The sequence below is a fragment of the Metopolophium dirhodum genome, chromosome 9, assembly GCF_019925205.1.
Source record: "Metopolophium dirhodum isolate CAU chromosome 9, ASM1992520v1, whole genome shotgun sequence".
In the NCBI taxonomy this organism is placed as follows: domain Eukaryota; kingdom Metazoa; phylum Arthropoda; class Insecta; order Hemiptera; family Aphididae; genus Metopolophium; species Metopolophium dirhodum.
The window spans coordinates 21401428-21420543 of record NC_083568.1 but is presented as its reverse complement, the minus strand read 5'-3'; the positions used below and the strand labels follow the sequence as shown (position 1 = coordinate 21420543).

General features: G+C 29.3%; 1 protein-coding gene across 1 annotated transcript in view; it reads left to right on the top strand.

Annotated features, from left to right (window-relative positions):
* Positions 1-11628, top strand: part of LOC132951831 (octopamine receptor beta-3R-like) — a 192384-nt gene extending 180756 nt beyond the window's left edge. The window contains exon 5 of the mRNA XM_061023832.1: positions 10738-11628. Coding sequence (XP_060879815.1) covers positions 10738-10963 — 226 coding nt within the window. The 3' untranslated portion in view covers positions 10964-11628. The remainder of the gene's footprint in view (positions 1-10737) is intronic.
* The last annotated feature ends 7488 nt before the right edge of the window (positions 11629-19116 follow it).

Sequence of the window (19116 nt, the reverse complement as noted above, 5' to 3'; positions counted from 1 at the left end):
AATCAAAACAATGACACGAGTTTTCTTTCCTATAAGTTTGATAATTGGTTAATTCTCTTTAACGCGAAAGCACAAAATTGGTTTTGCTGAACACGAATTTGCTATGCTGTAGGTACGTTATTGTAAGACAAATACGACATACGTTATGCCCACGAGACTTCCTCTTAATGAATTGCTATTTGCTTGGTTTACTTTAAAACAAAAGTATATACAAGTGAAAAGACGTGTTATTATGATGCTGGGAGGGGGGGGGGGTGGCGAAACCCTCTCGTTTTGTCATAAGCGAAACATCAATAATAAGGGCGCTATTTTCGTTATTCTATACATGGCCTAGGGGCATCATGTCTCTTAATCTGGCACTAGTCTTATATATCAGATATAAATATATATATAATATTAATTCCTGAGCAAAATTGTCGTTTTACGACTTTTCAGCTGCTGCTGCTATGGTTACATTACACAGAGTGCGTCCAAATCGTTAAATCAACTGAACTCGTAGAAAATGTTTATCTACGAGTAGCTCGTTTAAAATGGCTTTTCGCCAGTTGTATAAGCGTATAATATAATATCAGAATGCGTTTCACTAAATTCGTATTGTCATTATACGTCGACTTGTAGGAGACGATTTTTTTATTATTATTATTATCATTATCAGGCAAAACGCCCAGCTAAGATAATCGAATCATAACGATGAAAAGATAATCGCCATTAGAAATATTTATTTTATTTTTTCTACTGTTAAATCAGATAGTTTTCACTCAAAGATGTGTACAATTTCAAACATTATCATAATAATATGTATCTATATTACACTGCAGAACTGGTACTTTACGGCGTTAATAAAAAGAATATTTTTAAAAAACAAAAAATTTATGCTACGGATTTTTAGATTCTGAGCAAAGCGATGAATGTATTGATTTTACAACAATGCGTGTTTTTTTTTTTTGATTTTTTTTTTTGTGTCTGTCGTCACCTTTTAGGACAGTAAAAGTGCTTGAATTTTCTTCATCATTATTTTGAGTTGAGAATTCATAAAAATTTTTCTTTTTAAATCTATGATTTGAAAATGTAATAAAAGATTATCCATAAGTTTGTCTACCTTTATCAAAAAAAAAATGTCCACAAGAAAGTCAAATTAAATTTTTATGAACGTTTGAAATTCATATTTTTACAACATTTGATATTCACTCGATTTCTCGTGTAACGATTTTCTTATTTTGTTGTAATTAAAAAACGTGTGACTGTAGATACTTGAAAATTTCACTGAATGTTTATATTAGCATTTTTTATACACGATACAATTTTGAAAATAATTTGACTCTTTTTGAGCTGTTTACGGACATTGTCAGTTTTAAATTTTTTTTTAGTTTTTTTTTCTATAAATATCAATAATATTTTATTTGTTGTGTAAAAAAGCGTGAAAATTTAATGCAAGGCTCCTGATATAATGTTACAATTCCAGTTGAAAAATATTAAAAATACATATGCACAATTTTTTTTTATAAGCATTTAAAATTCAAATTTTGACAACATTCATCAAATTTATAATTTGATAATTATTTTGTAGTTAAAAATTTATAAAATGTTCAACTTTTATAGCTAAGGATTGAAAATTGAAAACAAGGCTCCACGTAAATAGGTTATATATAAATTACTTTATTCACAATAATATCATCGAATATACTTGGTATTATAATAGGCTGACTGACCGATTTCGCTCAGAATCGTTTTTCTTATACAATGATAATATATCATTGAATTCAAATTTAACACCATCCATTACAGTGACCCACTTTTAACCTACTGTACAGCACAGCAACATCCACGTACCCACCTTTTTTTTATTTGTTTTTTAAAAATCGGAGATACCGATAACATTTTGTTTACCAACAGTTATGCTGATATTTTTTTTGCAAAGCACGTACGCATTACATTATTATTTTTACCAGCGGAAATGGAACATATTATCCTAAATGAATACTGCTATATAGGCACTGCTAGGCGGTATAAAACATTTTTATTCTTTAATATTTTTTTTTATTATTGTTTCAATGAAAACGTAATTTATAAAACAGAAAAATATAACATATTATATAGAAATCACATGAAACGAAAGCTTGGTTAACGTATAACTGAATAAACCCCCCAAGATTTACTTTTTAGTACCTATTATAGGAATACAATTGTCAAAAAATATGCGTTTACACGAGGTCTTAAAAATAAGTTGACCATACAATCATGCATGACAAATTAATTATTACTAGCCAGCTCTTCCCAAGCTGCATAAAATATTATGAAGAACTTAAGAAGTGTATACGCAAATAATATTACAGAGATTAAAAGTGCGTTGTTGTTGGGACTTGTGAGTAGTGTTTAAATTAATTTAACCATATACACTATATTATATTATATACATTATACATACATTATTAAAATATAAAATACTTATTTTTTATCTGTTCTAAAACAAATAATTGTACGTAATATCTGTTATGTATTATTTTAGATAAATTAAAATACCGAACAACAGCGCTATAATATTATGAGAATATATTTTACGCATTACCACTAATACCAGATTTCGAAAACATCGATTTTCATGTTTTTTTACAGTTTAGATATAGAATTAATGATTACAACTTTAAATTTTCATCAATTACTTGCATTGGTATTTTCAAGGCTTTAATTTAAAGCATTTTGGCTGTTTTTAAGCTATAGTGTTGGAACATTTAAAATGTATAACAAATATTTGTTGGTCTGAAAGTTTGAACGTGTAACACGAATTTCCTAAAAATATTGTATTTCATCTTAAAGCAATTTACAAATATTAAAAATATCAATAATATATTGATAAATGGATTTTTATAAGCTTCATATTCAAAATCGTGTTTCATATTTAAATAAACAAAGATTAATAGAGGTGTATTCGAAACCAAAAGTGAGTTGGCCAGTTTTAATGATTAATTTTTAAAATAAAGAATTTTTTTGAGATTAGAACAGTTACCGAACAATTATTTTAATAATATAATATTAAAATGTTAACATTAATTGTTCATATTTTATTTACCATGACTTGCCCGAAGCAAAATGCCGGCCGTGAACCGACGCATTAGTCCGCTCGGCCACTCCATCCCCCCATAATGTATTCTATTCGAATGTATTTTATATTATTATTTATTATTGTTAATTTTAATTCTTAAAAAAACAAAAGTTTCCAAAACTGTTCTGTGGGCTGTGAGATAATCGCAGTTTTTGCGCAGCAGATCGTGAGGATTAAACCCACCCCGTCGCACGAACCTTTTTAATAATATTATATATGTACATTGTACAATGACAGTGGAATTTAAATGTTTATCATGTGTATGAAATCCACGCTCCGCTGTGAATAAATCCTAAACGTGCCCCACTAACGCGTTGTGGCAGTATAACATATACATATATAATATATTAGGTATATTATAATATTAGGTATAATATTATTGTTATATTACGGATGTATTATAGTCATTAGCTGTATATATATTATATACTCAAATTGTATTACATCCATCGGGAAAACCAAAACAAAACGCGCATATATATGTATACATCACACGCGCTCGTATACAATATCATGTTCGAGACTGTCGGCCAAAACCCTTATATTATTATATAATACGTATTATTTTTATTCAACGCATTACGTTGCGGAAACACAATAATCATATTATAATATGTATAGAATATATTATTATTATTATTATTATTATTATACCCACACACAAAAGTTTTAAGAGGATATAATATGATATGTATACATATTGTATAATGTGCGTATACTGTACAATATATTGTACAAAGCTATATATACACTCGAAAATTGTTAAAGTTCCGTTTCGTTTTTGCGGCCGTTACCCAAATGTCACACACCGGAGCTTGACACTCCGGCTGCAGAATGTCGACGCCGCGCCGCCGCCGGGGGGGCTATAAAATTCCGGAAAGTAATAATACGGAACGTAAAATCACGGAATTTAATATACCGGACCGTAATATCCCGGAACGTAAAGTTCCGGAATGTAAAATGCCAGACCGTAAGAATCCGGAATGTAAAATCCCGGACCGTAACAATCCGGAACGTAATATTGCGGAATTTAAAAGCCCAGACCGTAATAATACGGAACGTAAAACTCCGGAATGTAAAATCCCGAACCGTAAGAATCCGGAATGTAAAATACCGGACCGTAACAATCCGGAATGTAATATTGCGGAATTTAAAAGCCCGGACCGTAATAATCCGGAACGTAAAATTCCGGAATGTAAAATCCCGGACCGTAATAATCCGGAATAAAAATAATGGTTCCCAAAATGTTTAGTAGAAAATTACTATTATACCTATTGACTTTTTTCAATTTATATTGAAATGTTTTTCTCTGTGTAGAAACTTAAAAATGTAATACAAAATTCATAAGTTATTCTAGCCGTAATTAAAAGATTTCCAAATACATAGTCACGAAATTTTTTTTATAAACGTTTAAAGTTAAAATATTTATAAAATTCGTCAAAATCATCAAAATATGTGAATTATTTACTGTACCTAGTGAAAAATTCATACAATCATAAATTTTAATTCCAAAAGCGTGAAAATTTTATTCAAGTTTTGATTAAAAAAATAATTATAGCGTTAAGTTCAAATGTAAAATATGGAATTTCTCTTCAAACAATTTTTGTTATTTTGTTATAATTCAAAAAGTATTAATCGTATAAACTTTAAACATTTCACTATTACTATAATACTTAAATATTTTACAATTTTCATAGCCGTCCTAAGGGGGTTGGGCAAATTGGGCAAGTTCTCTTGGGCGTCTAAGTATTATGAATTTAGGGCCGTCAAAAAAATTAATGATAAAAAGAAATATTTGGTGTTTTTATTTTAGGTATTATTTTTCTTTTTATACTGTAATATCAAAGATGAGTACCTATAAAATTGTATACTATTGAATATAAAATTATGTAAATAATGTGTTAAATCTTACATGTTAAACCTTCTATAATATATATACATATATTAATAATATGTTCAATATTCACATAAGTAAATAAAAATATTAATATTTTTAAGTTATAAGACTACAATAGTAGGTAGTTTATTTACATGCAATATATTTTAAATAATATGTATTCACACCATTAAAATAATTAGTAATATACTTATAAACTAAACTAATTCATATCTTTGGTAGTAGACATATGATAGTAGACAAATGCGGTTGACCGTTGAAATGCAGGTAGGTAGGTAAAATTACAGACTTGAAAATTAGTAATGACCATATACGTCCTTTTAAGCAATATCTAATAATGCCGCAATCATTCTGGCTTTCTTAATTTCTGATATTAGGCTATGCTAATAGCGGAAGGAGAAACAAAATATTATATAAATCCATAAAGTACCTATCCTATTACGGTTTACATACATATAAAAAAAATGAGTAGAGCCGTCCCAAAATAATCGGAGTCAGACGAGGCGTCACTACATTTATCAAAAAAAAAAATTCTATAAGAAAGTCAAATTAAATTTTTATGAGCGTTTGAAATTCAAATTTTTACAACATTGGATATTCACTCGATTTCTCATGTGGCGATTTCCTTATTTTGTTGTAATTCAAAATGAATAACTGTAAATACATGAAAGTTTCACTGAATGTTTATATTAGCATTTTCTAAACACCATACAATTTTGAAAATATTTTGACTCTTTTTGAGCCGTTTACGGACATTTTCAGTTTTAAATTTTTTTAGTTTTTGCTTCTATAAATATCAATAAAGTTTTATCTGTTGGGCGAAAAAGTGTAAAAATTTAATACAAGGCTCCTGATATATTGTTACAATATCAATTGAAAAATATTATAAATACATTTTTTTTATGAGCATTTAAAGATCGAATTTTGACAAAATGTATCAAAATCTCGAAAATTATCAATCATCGTAATTAATAAATTATAAAATTTTTAGTTTTTATAGCTAAGGATTGAAAATTTAAAACAAAGATTCTCATAAATAGTTCATACTGTAGCCAAAAAATCTAAAAAAAATATGAGCACAGTTATTTTTTACAGACATTTTAAATTCATATTTGGACAAAATTACATATTAAAAAACCTAGGACAACTATTTTAGTTATTTCGTTGTGATTGTATAATATTATTCGTGGGTATTTGAAACTTCTAAAGTGTACTATTATATATCTATGATAGTATCACGGTTTGTTGTTGATGTATAACGCGTTATAAGTACCTAATGGATATTGTGATATGATTAATTTGGAATTTATTATAGGTACCTAATTTTTTTTTAATACCATAGATATGTATATAATATGTCTTAAACCTAGACTGACATACCGCCTCCGCTCAGAATCGTTATTCTTATACAATGATATTATATCATTGAATTCAAATTTAATACCATCCATTATACAGTGACCCACTTGTAACAAAGTAATCAAATTACTTCGCATTATCAATATCAATAACAAAATTGATATTGATAATGCGGTGCCTGATATAATAGGTATATTATAATTTATAATAATATAATATTATAATATATAGCTGCAGTAGTTGTCTGCAGGTAGTCTACAAAACACACCCGTATATTTGCATGGGAATTTCACAAGATATACAAAATACAAAATACGTAGGTATATATTATGTTTATGTACCTACATAGTAAAATTCGTCTAAATCAGTATACGCAGAAACGAACGAAATAATAAAAATAATGTTAATAACAATAATAGGTAGGTACTAGGTATAATTATATAAATCGTCGTGTATTGTAAAGCTCAACTTATTATTTTCAACTATAAACATTATATACATTTTGAGATACGTATTCATAGTAATATGACATTTTATTATACACAGAATTAAAAATAAAACACCAAACAACTTAAGTAATTATTTTTTTGAACGTTTTACAATTTTTGGCTGGTATAAAAAACAAACACTTTCTTTTTTTTTTTAAATCAAGCAAATTCAAATATTTCTGGCAATACTGATTGCTTCACGTAAAATAATATCTAAATAATAACTTATAAAATCGAATTTAGATGCCGTTGAAAATATTTTTACCTATTCGTTAAATAATAGGTCAATTTACTCTAATATAAAAACTAAAAACACAAAATTGAATCTGTTGAACGCCAATTTACTTTATGTCGAACGTGGGTCAAAGCGCGTGTACCTATTTCATTATATTCTTAATAATAATATGAACTGTACCTATTCTAAATCAATATATATTGTTTCTAAACAGTCCAATAATAATATTGTTTAATACTACTACAGGCACGGATCCAGAGCAAAGATCAGGGGGGGGCAACAGTTTTTTTACAACACATTAATAATGATAAAATATTATACTTTATTCTTAATTTAAAAATATTGTCATAATAGGTAGTCAATGTGATAAATAAATTATTGACTATTTAATATACAAAGCGACAATGTGAAAAGAAGTTTAGAATTTGTTTATTTGTTATTTAATATATATTATTCATAAAAAAAATACGTCTGGGGGGGGGGGCTAGGCCCCTAGGCCCCCCTGGACCCGTCCCTGATACTACATTTTTATAAAACATGTAACTTAATGTAGGGTATGGTTTAAATTCTGAGCAAAGCGAATTGGTTTCAAAATGTTGTGATCAACTTTTTAGGTAGTAAAAATGCTCCAATTTTCAACTACAGCACCTTTTCTGATAGAAAAATAAATCTATAGTTGGTGCATCTCGAGGTCAGTACTTTCCGAAAGCGTAGGGAAAAACAAATCGTCGGAAAATGAGAATTTTTACGCAAATCCTATTTTTGACCAAATCGATTTTATTTTTTGGTGCAGGTAACTCAAAAACTAACAATCATATATAAGTACATTTTCACCAGATGTTAATATCAACATTTTAAAGTCGACAAATCATTTTTCGCTCCATTAAAAAACCTGAAAATATCATACAAAATTCCACATAAGTTGTTAATAGTGTAAAAAAGTTGTGCGGGAATCCACAATCATTTTTTCTGATAATCTGATTTTAGAATTTTGACTCATCTCAATTCGTTTTCTTTTACAGCTAATATTAGAAAATGTAATACAAGATTCCTCAAAATGTTCCTACTTTTAACAAAAAAACAAGTTTACTTGCAAGAAATTCTATTTATAGCCATTTTTTTAGTTATAAAATTTGAATAAATAATCTAAGTATAGGTATGTAGACTGTCACACAGTCACCTCTCTGAATCGTTTTTTGTATAGTTCTATGCTATGATCTATAGGTACAAAAGAGTGGTACCCATGGTGCACTTATCCACCTTTTTATCATACTTTTTACTAATTTTAGTTACTACGTTATTTAAATATGAAATGAAAGGTATTTAGTAATAATATAACCAAACAATTTTGAGAATCATTGTTTTTATTTTTTTTCCGGATTTTTACGTTCCGGGATTTTACATTCCGGAATTTTACGTTCCGGAATATTACGGTCCGGGATTTTACATTCCGGACTTTTACGTTCCGGAATATAACGGTCCGGGATTTTACATTCCTGATTTTTACGGTCCGGGACTTTACATTCCGGATTTTTACGGTCCGCGATTTTTAATTCCGGATTTTTACTTTCCGAAATACTACGGTCCGCATATTTTACTTCCCGGATCTTTTACTTTCCGGAGTGTTACATTCCGGATTTTTACGGTCCGGGATATTACTTTCCGGCGTTTTACTTTCCGGAATCCTACGTTCCGCACATTTTACTTTCCGGATTTTTATCGTTCCGGCCTATTATTTTCCGGAAATTTACGGCCTCCCCGCCGCCGGGTCCGTTGAGATTCGGTGCCCATAAACACCTCGAGACCGGCGAAAAGTTCGGGTGTTCTGCAGGCTGCAGTTGGCGGCGAGTGGTGGGCGGTGACGGGTCTGGGCTGCGGTTACGCCTCGAGTAAGGAATTCGCAACCGACGACCGTCGTCGTCCACCCGTCCCTCCTGCACAGCGCCACAACACTTCGCTCCGGTTCGCACGCGCGCCGGTCATCAAAAGCCTAATAAATAATAATAATTAATATTAATAGCATTAGCGTTATTATGATTTTTATTTTTATTAGTATTATTATAAGTGCGCAATATTGTGACGACTAGTTCACAAGTGCACGTGGCAAGCGATAAATTTAGATAAGTTAGGTTAAAGTCAATAAAGTCCATGTTTGAGTACAAAGGTTTTTTTTTTTTATCTTACGTATCTATATTTTTACAACACGCTAGATCTGCCATAAATGGTCGCCAATCTATTTTAGTAGGTACAAACTAATAAAAGGGTTTATAACATTTGTTCGTAACCTTTAGTTAAAAGTAACAAAAATATTATAGGTAAGTCGTAGGGTACAGGTCATAAATATGCGTCACCCCTGATTTTTTTTAGTAATGAATTTATCTATATTATGATTTATAGAATTTCTGAGTTTACTTATGGTACTTAGATTCTTTTAATCTTTTGTACTAGGTATCTACCTACTTAAGGAGTATAGCCTGTGCAGTTGATGACAACTTATTTTTTTCAAATGAAAATCACCATTTTTCTTGTAAATTGTAAAGCAGATGACTGTTTTAAAAATGTTGAAATAAACTAAAATTTAAACATTTATTTTTTGAGTAGTTTAAATTTTGTATTGAGGATAATAGGTATAAAGATATAAAGCCACGGAGGATATGATATAATATGAAAATTGTAGTAATTAATGTAAATTTAACAACATTTTATAATTTGTGAAAATTGTAAAAATTGTCCGTATAAATAGTAAATACTGTAGATTTATTATTAAATATATTTTCTTATGTTTCTAAAATTATTTTTAAGGACATTATCCTTAGTATATACATTTTAATAACTCAGAATTTACTTATTAAAATGTTGATTTAGATACATAAGCCCAAATGATCTTCTTTGACAATTAAAAAAGGGTTGGTTTGATAGAACCATAACACTCTGCTACTCGAAATGTTTCCCTCTACAAGAAAAATCTATGAACCATAAATATATTTTTGTTAATAAGTAACTATGGCAATTAAAACCTTACAAAAAATCTGTCATGAACATATTTTTATCGTGTATCCAGCTAATCCAGCCCAAAAACATATATTTTATACTAAAAAGAAATTTGTATATCTTTACAAAACACTCCTTAAGGCTTAAATGGTATATTATGGTTGCAACCATGGATAATCGAGGTTCTACTATACCAGTTATATTTTTCGATATGCATTAATATAATTAATATACGCCATTACGTGTCAAATATACCTAATACAAAATTAAATGAGCTTATACATTGATACAAATTTTATTTTTATATGATGTTAATATTTTATCGCTAAAATCACATTCCTATCTGTCTCATTGAACTTGTTTTAACTATATGTTCAACGTGTGCAAGATACATTTATCAAATAATATCATTATTTAGTTTTTTAGTCCACTCAACTTGACCAATATTTCATTTAAATTCGTATTTTTTTTAGAGGATACCTATTGTATTGTTGAAGTTCTTCCTCTAATAACTTATTATTATATACTTACTCTGAGATTGTATAATATAAATATTATTGTATATACAATATACAAACACCTAACCTTTAAATGTCCAATACCAACATAATATCTATGTAGGTACCTACAGATAATTTAATAATATATTTGTTTATTTGATTTTTAGGTATGTGATATCGACTTTATGCGGAGATCCATGTAGCTTCCCGGAAACACTTGTGACCGTGTTGTTTTGGATCGGTTATTTCAATTCATCACTGAACCCTCTGATATATGCCTACTTCAATAGAGACTTCAGGGAAGCATTCAAAAATACGCTTCAATGTGTGTTCCCGTGTTGTCAGTCATGTTGTCCAAAAGAAAGCGACTCGACAGCCATGAGCTATGTTTAAAATGTCAGCAATAATAATAATAATAATAATAATAATTTATTATTATTATTATATTTATAATTACAATTATAAAAATGATAGTTATAAAAATATTATTACATTAAGCATTTTTGTTTAAATGGAGTTACTCTACATAAGTCGAACATTTTTAGATGAAAAATATTTGCATTGTACGATTTGTATTGTTTAATGGTAAGCTAATATGACTTAGCCGTTAATATAAATCATTAAAATGTTGTTGTACCTATTAAAAAAAAAAAAAAAAATTATAATAATTAATTGATATGATATGCATTAAAGAAACCGTATTCCTGCTGTGAATATAATAACATACTTCACAATTATTATATTGTTTTATAATAATATGTTGATTTTGCAGGTAACTACCTACCATCTAGATTACTATTGTATAAATACGTAACTACTATAATACCGTTTGTACTAAACACGATACGAAACAATACTCAATCTTAAACGTTTTTATTTATCCATATGTGTTTTTTTTTCAAAGCAAATTAATTTTGATGAATGTTGTAATGAGTAATTTTGATGCGTAGACTAAATTATACGATTATATCAAGTATAAAATGTACATTTATATACCACACGTCATTATATATTTATAATAATATATAACATAATATACATACATATTTTATCGTTTTATCGCTTTGTTATTGTTATTTTTTTATTTTAATCATCCACTCCGTCCACGTATCTATCATGCTACTATATATTAGGTTATTATCACGGTTTTATGTATCGTGTAGGTTTATAGATTTATTCGAAACTAATACAGTGGAAATAGTCCATCCATCTAAATAACAGGCGTGTGGTCAACGCAGCAACCCATATTACTGTATGCCTGTGGTATAAACCACCACGTGTACGGTAACATATTGGACAATCAACCCGTTTCGAATCCAATCTACTTGCCCGAGATAGGTACACGTTCCCATTTGATGGCTATTCTAGGTCACCAAACAAACGCACGTGATTTTTATATTCCCCTCCAGACATGACGCGTACGTGATACGTGATTCGAACGGAAAATCCCCACGCGAAGATTTAAATTTAAATTACTTTAAGTTTTTAATTTTCGAATCCCGTGACCATTATTTTCACAGGTGTGATGAGTGAACAAGAACAATACTACGCACACCTACAGTTATCAAAATGTATCGTTTTATCAATGCCAAGAATTAACTGCATTAGTTGCGGCTGCAGTAGGCATACATATTATATGGATTCGACATCGTCACTCAAATATGCAACATCTTCTCGGTGTTATAGATAAAATTTAATTTAATATTGTTTAACGACTTGTTGGAATACGTGGGTACTACAAGCAAAAAAACTTGTAGTAAACGTTATTACGATATGTAGGTATTTTACCGTATCTATTCTCAAGTGAAGCTGTGTGCCTGTACCGGCTGTACCTACAGTGTTTTCCCCACGGTGAGCCAAGACTTAGAAAAATCTAAAATATACATTGGCGCCATGTTTATTTTCTAATAATTTTTATAGTCAAATCATAGGGTTTAAAATTGTACAAAAACCCCGACAGTTAACGTATACAATCAGAAAAATAAACAATGGTTTTAATTAAATTTATTACTTATAAGATTATAACTTATTCCAAATGATTATTTCACCAATGACCATTATCGAGATCAAAACCAGAAATCCCGAAAGTAAGCACTTACAATTTATTTGTAAAACGTATTGACACAAGGAAAAACTGTATTTGCACGTACTGGATTTATACCGTACATATCTTTTAACTATTATATTTTTATATCATTTTTATCTCTATAAACATTGAATTTAAATACGGTATCGTAATCGCTTATAAAACATTTTACATAGCCTTAATTTGTAACATAGACAGTGACGCAAATCCCCAGGAGCAAAATAAATTGGTTGAAGGTATATTAGGTAGGTATGTGTCATGTGTGTGTGTGTGTGCGTTTGGGGCATGGTGAACATTAGTAGCCGGTACTAAGGTATATTTTTATTGTAAGTGTAATGTTGTATGATTAACTCATAAAGCAGTAAATAGACGTATTGTTTGGAATTGTAATTTGTAGATGATTAATGATAGTGAGTGGTTGCCGGCTAGCATGTCTAGGCTTGCCCTTCGTAAAAAATGATTTACGCCACTGAACATGGTCAAAGTTTAATATAGGTACTGTAGCCAACGACAGGTATCCGAGGTATCCGCACCATAGAGAAAGGATCGGTTCGAAAAAGCTTCTTCACCTTCCATCACACTTTGTATAGTGTTACCCACGTTTTCAATTGGAAGTACCTGCCTACTGAATTATCAACGTGCCTAGTGGGGGTTTATTTAAAAAAAAATTAAAAATGCATAACAAACTAATGAAATTGGTTGATGGTGCAATTGCCAAAATTTATTGAATACATCAAAACTCTGTAATTTATCACTATTTTGATATGTGAGTGTACAGAGTGGGTATACGGCGGTCTATAATCTATATATAGCAGACACGAAAGTGGATTTGGACAGTCATCATATTATTTGTTTGTACGAATAAATTACAGTTAATTTATCTTTGGTTTTAAATAAATTAACAATAATTATATAACTACGTTATAATTTGTATATTTTTTTATAATAATTTATTTAACTAAAAAAAATTATTAATGTTAAAAATATATAAGGGAGACTTTTAATACCTACTGAACTATATGAAACATAATAATTAGTATATAATTAAATCATCTATTTCATTAATTATTTATTTAGTCAATTACATGTAGTTTATTGAAAATACTATAAATTATAATACATAACTTCCATATGACCATGTAACAATAGTTTACTGAATAGTAGGTACAATAATATAGTGTTCAGACAACACAATTTGAAAATAGAGTACCTACTACATCAGTAAATACTACGCATTAATTATAGGACTTAATTGTTTCGAATTATGCACAATGCAAAAACTGTTAATTAAGGATACACTTGTTATGCACAATAAATAGGTAAGATATTCTAAAACAAGCAATTAAAAAAAATAGGGCAAAATAAATTCAAATGGTTCATGATCATGAATATGTAATAATAAAAATACTTTAATTAATATACTTTTATTTACACAGAACATTCAATATTTATATAGGTATTTTTTTTTTTTTTTTAATTGATCTTGAGCCCGGCAGCTGAGGCCATTAGCTATTTTTAGTTTTACTGTAGGTTATTAAGTCGGTAGGGTTATATAGGTATATAACAAATAACATTAGGTATAACTAAAATAATTAATGTCATTTTGAAAATTTACCTCAACGATTAACAATATTTAAAATGTACCTACCTATGATATAATCAGTGGTGTATATAGTGGGGGTTTTTAGAAATTCAAATCTTGGTTGTTATATTAGGTATTAAAAATGAGATATTATTTATTATGTTATTCCAGATGGGGTAATAAAAGGCACGGGTCGCCAGTTCGATCTCGACGACGCATCGGTGACAATGCCGGTCAATATAATATGCGACGTATAGTAATAATCACATATTAGTAACATAATTATAAATAGTGTTTATTATACAAAATTATTATCAATAAATTATCATAACTCAATTATACAGTCCACTAGTATTTTTTTTATATATTTATTCAATTACAAACTGAGCCGAAACAATTACAGTGTTCGGATTTGCATAAATATTTAAAATGCGTTTGTATAATTTCGTGATTTGTATCAATAAAAAATGTATCTAGATGAATTTATTTAGATTAGTAAAAAAATTATCTAAGATGAACGTTTGCATACCTTGTAACTATTTATCTAGATAAGATAAAAGATGAACAACTAATTATCTAGATATTCATCTAGAAAAGTCCGAACACTGTAGTTATTAACAAAAACATATTTATGATTTATAGATTTTCCATGTAGAGGAAAAATATTGAGTAACGTTCCATGGTTATTTTTAAATAGAAAAATAACTGATAATATATTATAGCCTATAGGTACAGTATTCACCTAACCATGGTGGCATGGTTTGATTTCATTTGTTACGGAAATAACATAACTTTCAGTAAGAAATGAAAAGTAAAACGTAAACGCCCCCAATATATTTTGAGTAAAAAAAATCATTAGATCGTCTTATATTATTTTCTGAGGTTTGGTTGACAAATTATAGTACCTACCTTCGAAAAACGATTTATTAACTCTATACGCATCGTTGCACCACTACCTTGTGCTCAAATCAAATAACAAAAAAATGATTTTATTATAAAATAAATATAACATGTACAAGTATATATTATTCATGGGGTTTAGTATATTTTTTATATTAAGATCTTAAAGGACTCACTTTACGAGTATGTTATTATACCATCTGTGCCCCGAATTCAACTTCTTTTGATATTGTGATTTATTACATTATTTTCTTCCGTTAAAATTAATTTTAGATTTTCGCGCTGCAGGAGAACCTTTTTCCTCTTCTATAGGTATTCATGTCTGCTAAGAATGAAAACTTAGTCCGCAGGTAGCAATTATATTATATTGTCTTTTTGCTAGGGTTAATAATATCAAGACTTTTTCAACTTTAAACTTTAAACTTGGAAAATTTTTGTGGACACTGAACTCGTGCTCGTATAGCTTTCTCTGGAATAAAAGAAAACTGAAACTCGAAAAAAACACTGTATCGATTAATATAATATAATGATCGAAAAGATATTGGTTGTCCGAGTTTCAGAGTAAGTAGGTATAATAATATACCTAGGTAGGAATACTTATATCAGATACTGTATAGTGTATATTATGTAAAAAAACCATTGTAATCTTATATTTTTACTAACTATAAATCGTCAGTCTATCTATCTAGCACGAGCGTATACAATAAAGAGTGGTATATAACAAATACAATTTTATTGATATTTATAGAAAAAAAAACTAAAAATATTGAAAACTTACAATATCCGTAAACAGCACCAAAAGAGTCAAATTATTTTCAAAATTTTATCGTGTATAGATAAATGCATAACATTCAGTGACATTTTCAAGTATCTACAATCATACGTTTTTTAATTACAACAAAATAAGAAAATCGTTACATGAGATATCGAGTGAATATCAAATGTTGTAAAAATACGAATTTCAAACGCTCATAAAAATTTAATTTGACTTTCTTGTAGACATTTTTTTTTTGATAAGGTAGACAAACTTATGGATAATCTTGTATTACATTTTCAAATCTTAGATTTAAAAAAAAAAATTTTTGTGAATTCTCAACTAAAAATAATTTGCTAATTTTCGTGATTTTTCGGTATTTTGTCAAGATTTGAACTTTAAATGGTTATAAATAAAAACTGTGACTAAGGATTTTTAATTTTTTTCATCTGCCTTTGAAACAATAACCTAGGAGCCTTCTATTAAATTTTAAAGCTTTTTTAACTAACAAATAAAATTTTATTGATATTTATAGAAAAAAAAAACTAAAAAAAATGGAAACTGACAATGTCCGTAAACAGCTCAAAATAAGTCAAAATATTTGGAAAACGTCATGGTGTACAGAAAATGATAGTATAAACATTCAGTCAAATTTTCATGTACCTACGGTCATTTGTTTTAGAGTTACACAAAACCCAGAATCCATTTTCTCAAAAACAGATTTTGCGTAAAAATTCCCGTTTTTCCCTAATTTTTCTTTTGTTTTTCGTGTCGCTACTGGAAATTTTTACTTTTGACCCCCCCCCCCCCCCCCAAAAAAAAAAAAAAAGTACCAACTAGATTCACTTTATCAGAAAAATTACTGTTGATGAAAATCCAAGCTCTTTTACCGCTCTAAACAAGTAATGACAGACACAAAAAAAATTTTAAAAAAACACATATCATTGTAAAATCAATACATTCATTGCGTCGCTCAGAATCTAAACTATAATATTATTGTTCATATTATAAACATATACCTAACATATTATATTCAGTGGGTATTTGACCTGATATGGGCTTACATTTTTTCACTCTGGTCAATTTAATTTTATAATGTTAACGATATAGGGTACGTACATTAAAATATGTATTTATATTAAATTACATCAAATTTTGATAGTTGTTCCAGCTAGGTTTTAAAGGTCGTAAAAATCATTATAGCTTATATTGATATGGTCTTGGTTTCTTGAATTAAGTCCTGTATTATAACTTATAATTTACAAGTTTGAAACTTTCAAATAGATAAATTAGGTTTTTTAAAACCATTTTATCTAACTAAAACTTTTATTTAATGTAGAAGTTGGACGTTGCTGTTTTCTGCGGTATCTTGACACATCTACAGTAACTTTCTACTTCCAGAACACATTTGGCGCCCACAGACATTTTTCTAGGGGAGGTGGGGGGGGGGCAAAGGTAATTAAAAATAAATGTCGATTTTTTTTTTAAAGAAAACTTGTAACGACTAGCGAGTTATAGCCAAATTAGCACATCAAACTGCGATAATATAAAACTTTGTGTGTAACAATATTAATTATTTTTAAATGTATCAGTTAATACGGCCGTGATAAATAATGTTTGGGCAAACAGAATTATAAATCTATGAGAGGCAGCTGTTCTATCTTTCCTCCCCCCCCCCCCATTTCCACTCACGGGATGGAATATGATCCAAAAATAATTTTATTAATATAGAGTATAGGTGCCTCTTCTATGTACCTATTATTTAATACTTTTGAGTTTATTCGGGTAAATTTGAATACATTCAGGGATATTTAAGGGAAGTCCAAAAGACTGGCCCAAGCGGACAAGCAACTAATCTGTATAAATTTTATCTTGGAGAAGGTGATAGTCGAAAATGTAGCTTACACGAAGATGGAGTTTCATATCATTGGCAACAGTTAGGAGTTTGGAATGATGGAACTCTTCGCTTATTAATATAAGCATGGCAAAATGCAAAAAGGAGGTAGGTATAAAGCACATTATATACGAATATTATAATACATCCATTGGTGGTACGACCGAGAATTTTTGGGACAAGTATCGCTGACAAAAAAATTGGAGGATGGGTGAAGTACCTACCTTGTGTGACTCCATAATCTTTGACATAACAATAGCTGCTATATTGAGACCCAATAGTGGTTAGGTAATATTGTTGTCAGATTACTATAGTGTACCTACTAATTGAATGCATTGACATCAAAGCATATTAATTCTTTTAACTTGTTTAATAATAATTATCTACTTAGTATTATATTATAGCCATAATAATTGATAAGTTCCTACCTACCTAATAAAAAAAATATATCTAAACTTCGATCTCACCATTACCTACTTGTTAAGATAGATCCGTAGTTCACAAGAATTGAGGAATATGCGAAGATAATAGGTAATTTTAATCGACAGCTAATATAATTAATACGGTGGTGGTGGTAAATGTGCTGACTTAGGGTTGATGTAAATACTAGACTGGGGCAAATGCCCCAGTTGCCACCCCCCAAATGACGCCACTGCCTATTATATAATTTGAAAGACGACGCACATAGACCTATAATAAATGGATCGCGGATAGTCAAAACTCAAAACTGTATCAAATGTACCTTTCTCACGATTCTTACAAACAAAAATACTCATGATATTGGTCAATACCTCCTCATGTACCCAGTCAATTATTATTCCACAATAACAGCATTATTAGGAATGTACCTTCTAGAGCTCTGTGGTGACCACGGACGGGTATGCGCGCGGTATACTGTCGAAGTCGATTATATTAAAAATATTTCGTAATATACATTCTATTTTTTTCCTTATTCATAAGTATAATATATATATATATGCATGTATGTATTGTCCAGACTTTCTGTTTGGTATCCTCCGTGATTCCCCCAGGGACGCGGAAATGTTATTCCTGCCGCGTATGCAGCGCTCCAAGCATATTAAGGGTAGGTAGGTAGGTTCCTTGGTACATAGGTACCTATAATAAATAATATGGTCCGTAAACCCACCTACCATAATATTATGTGATATGTACGTCATAGCTCGTGCGTAACACAACAAAATATATTTTCTACGCTTGATATAGAATGGAATATTATCATTATTAGGGCTGTGAATATTTTTTTAGATCAAGCATTAGGTAGGTATTGAATTTTTGTTTTAGCTTAATGTAAAACATATACCTAACACCA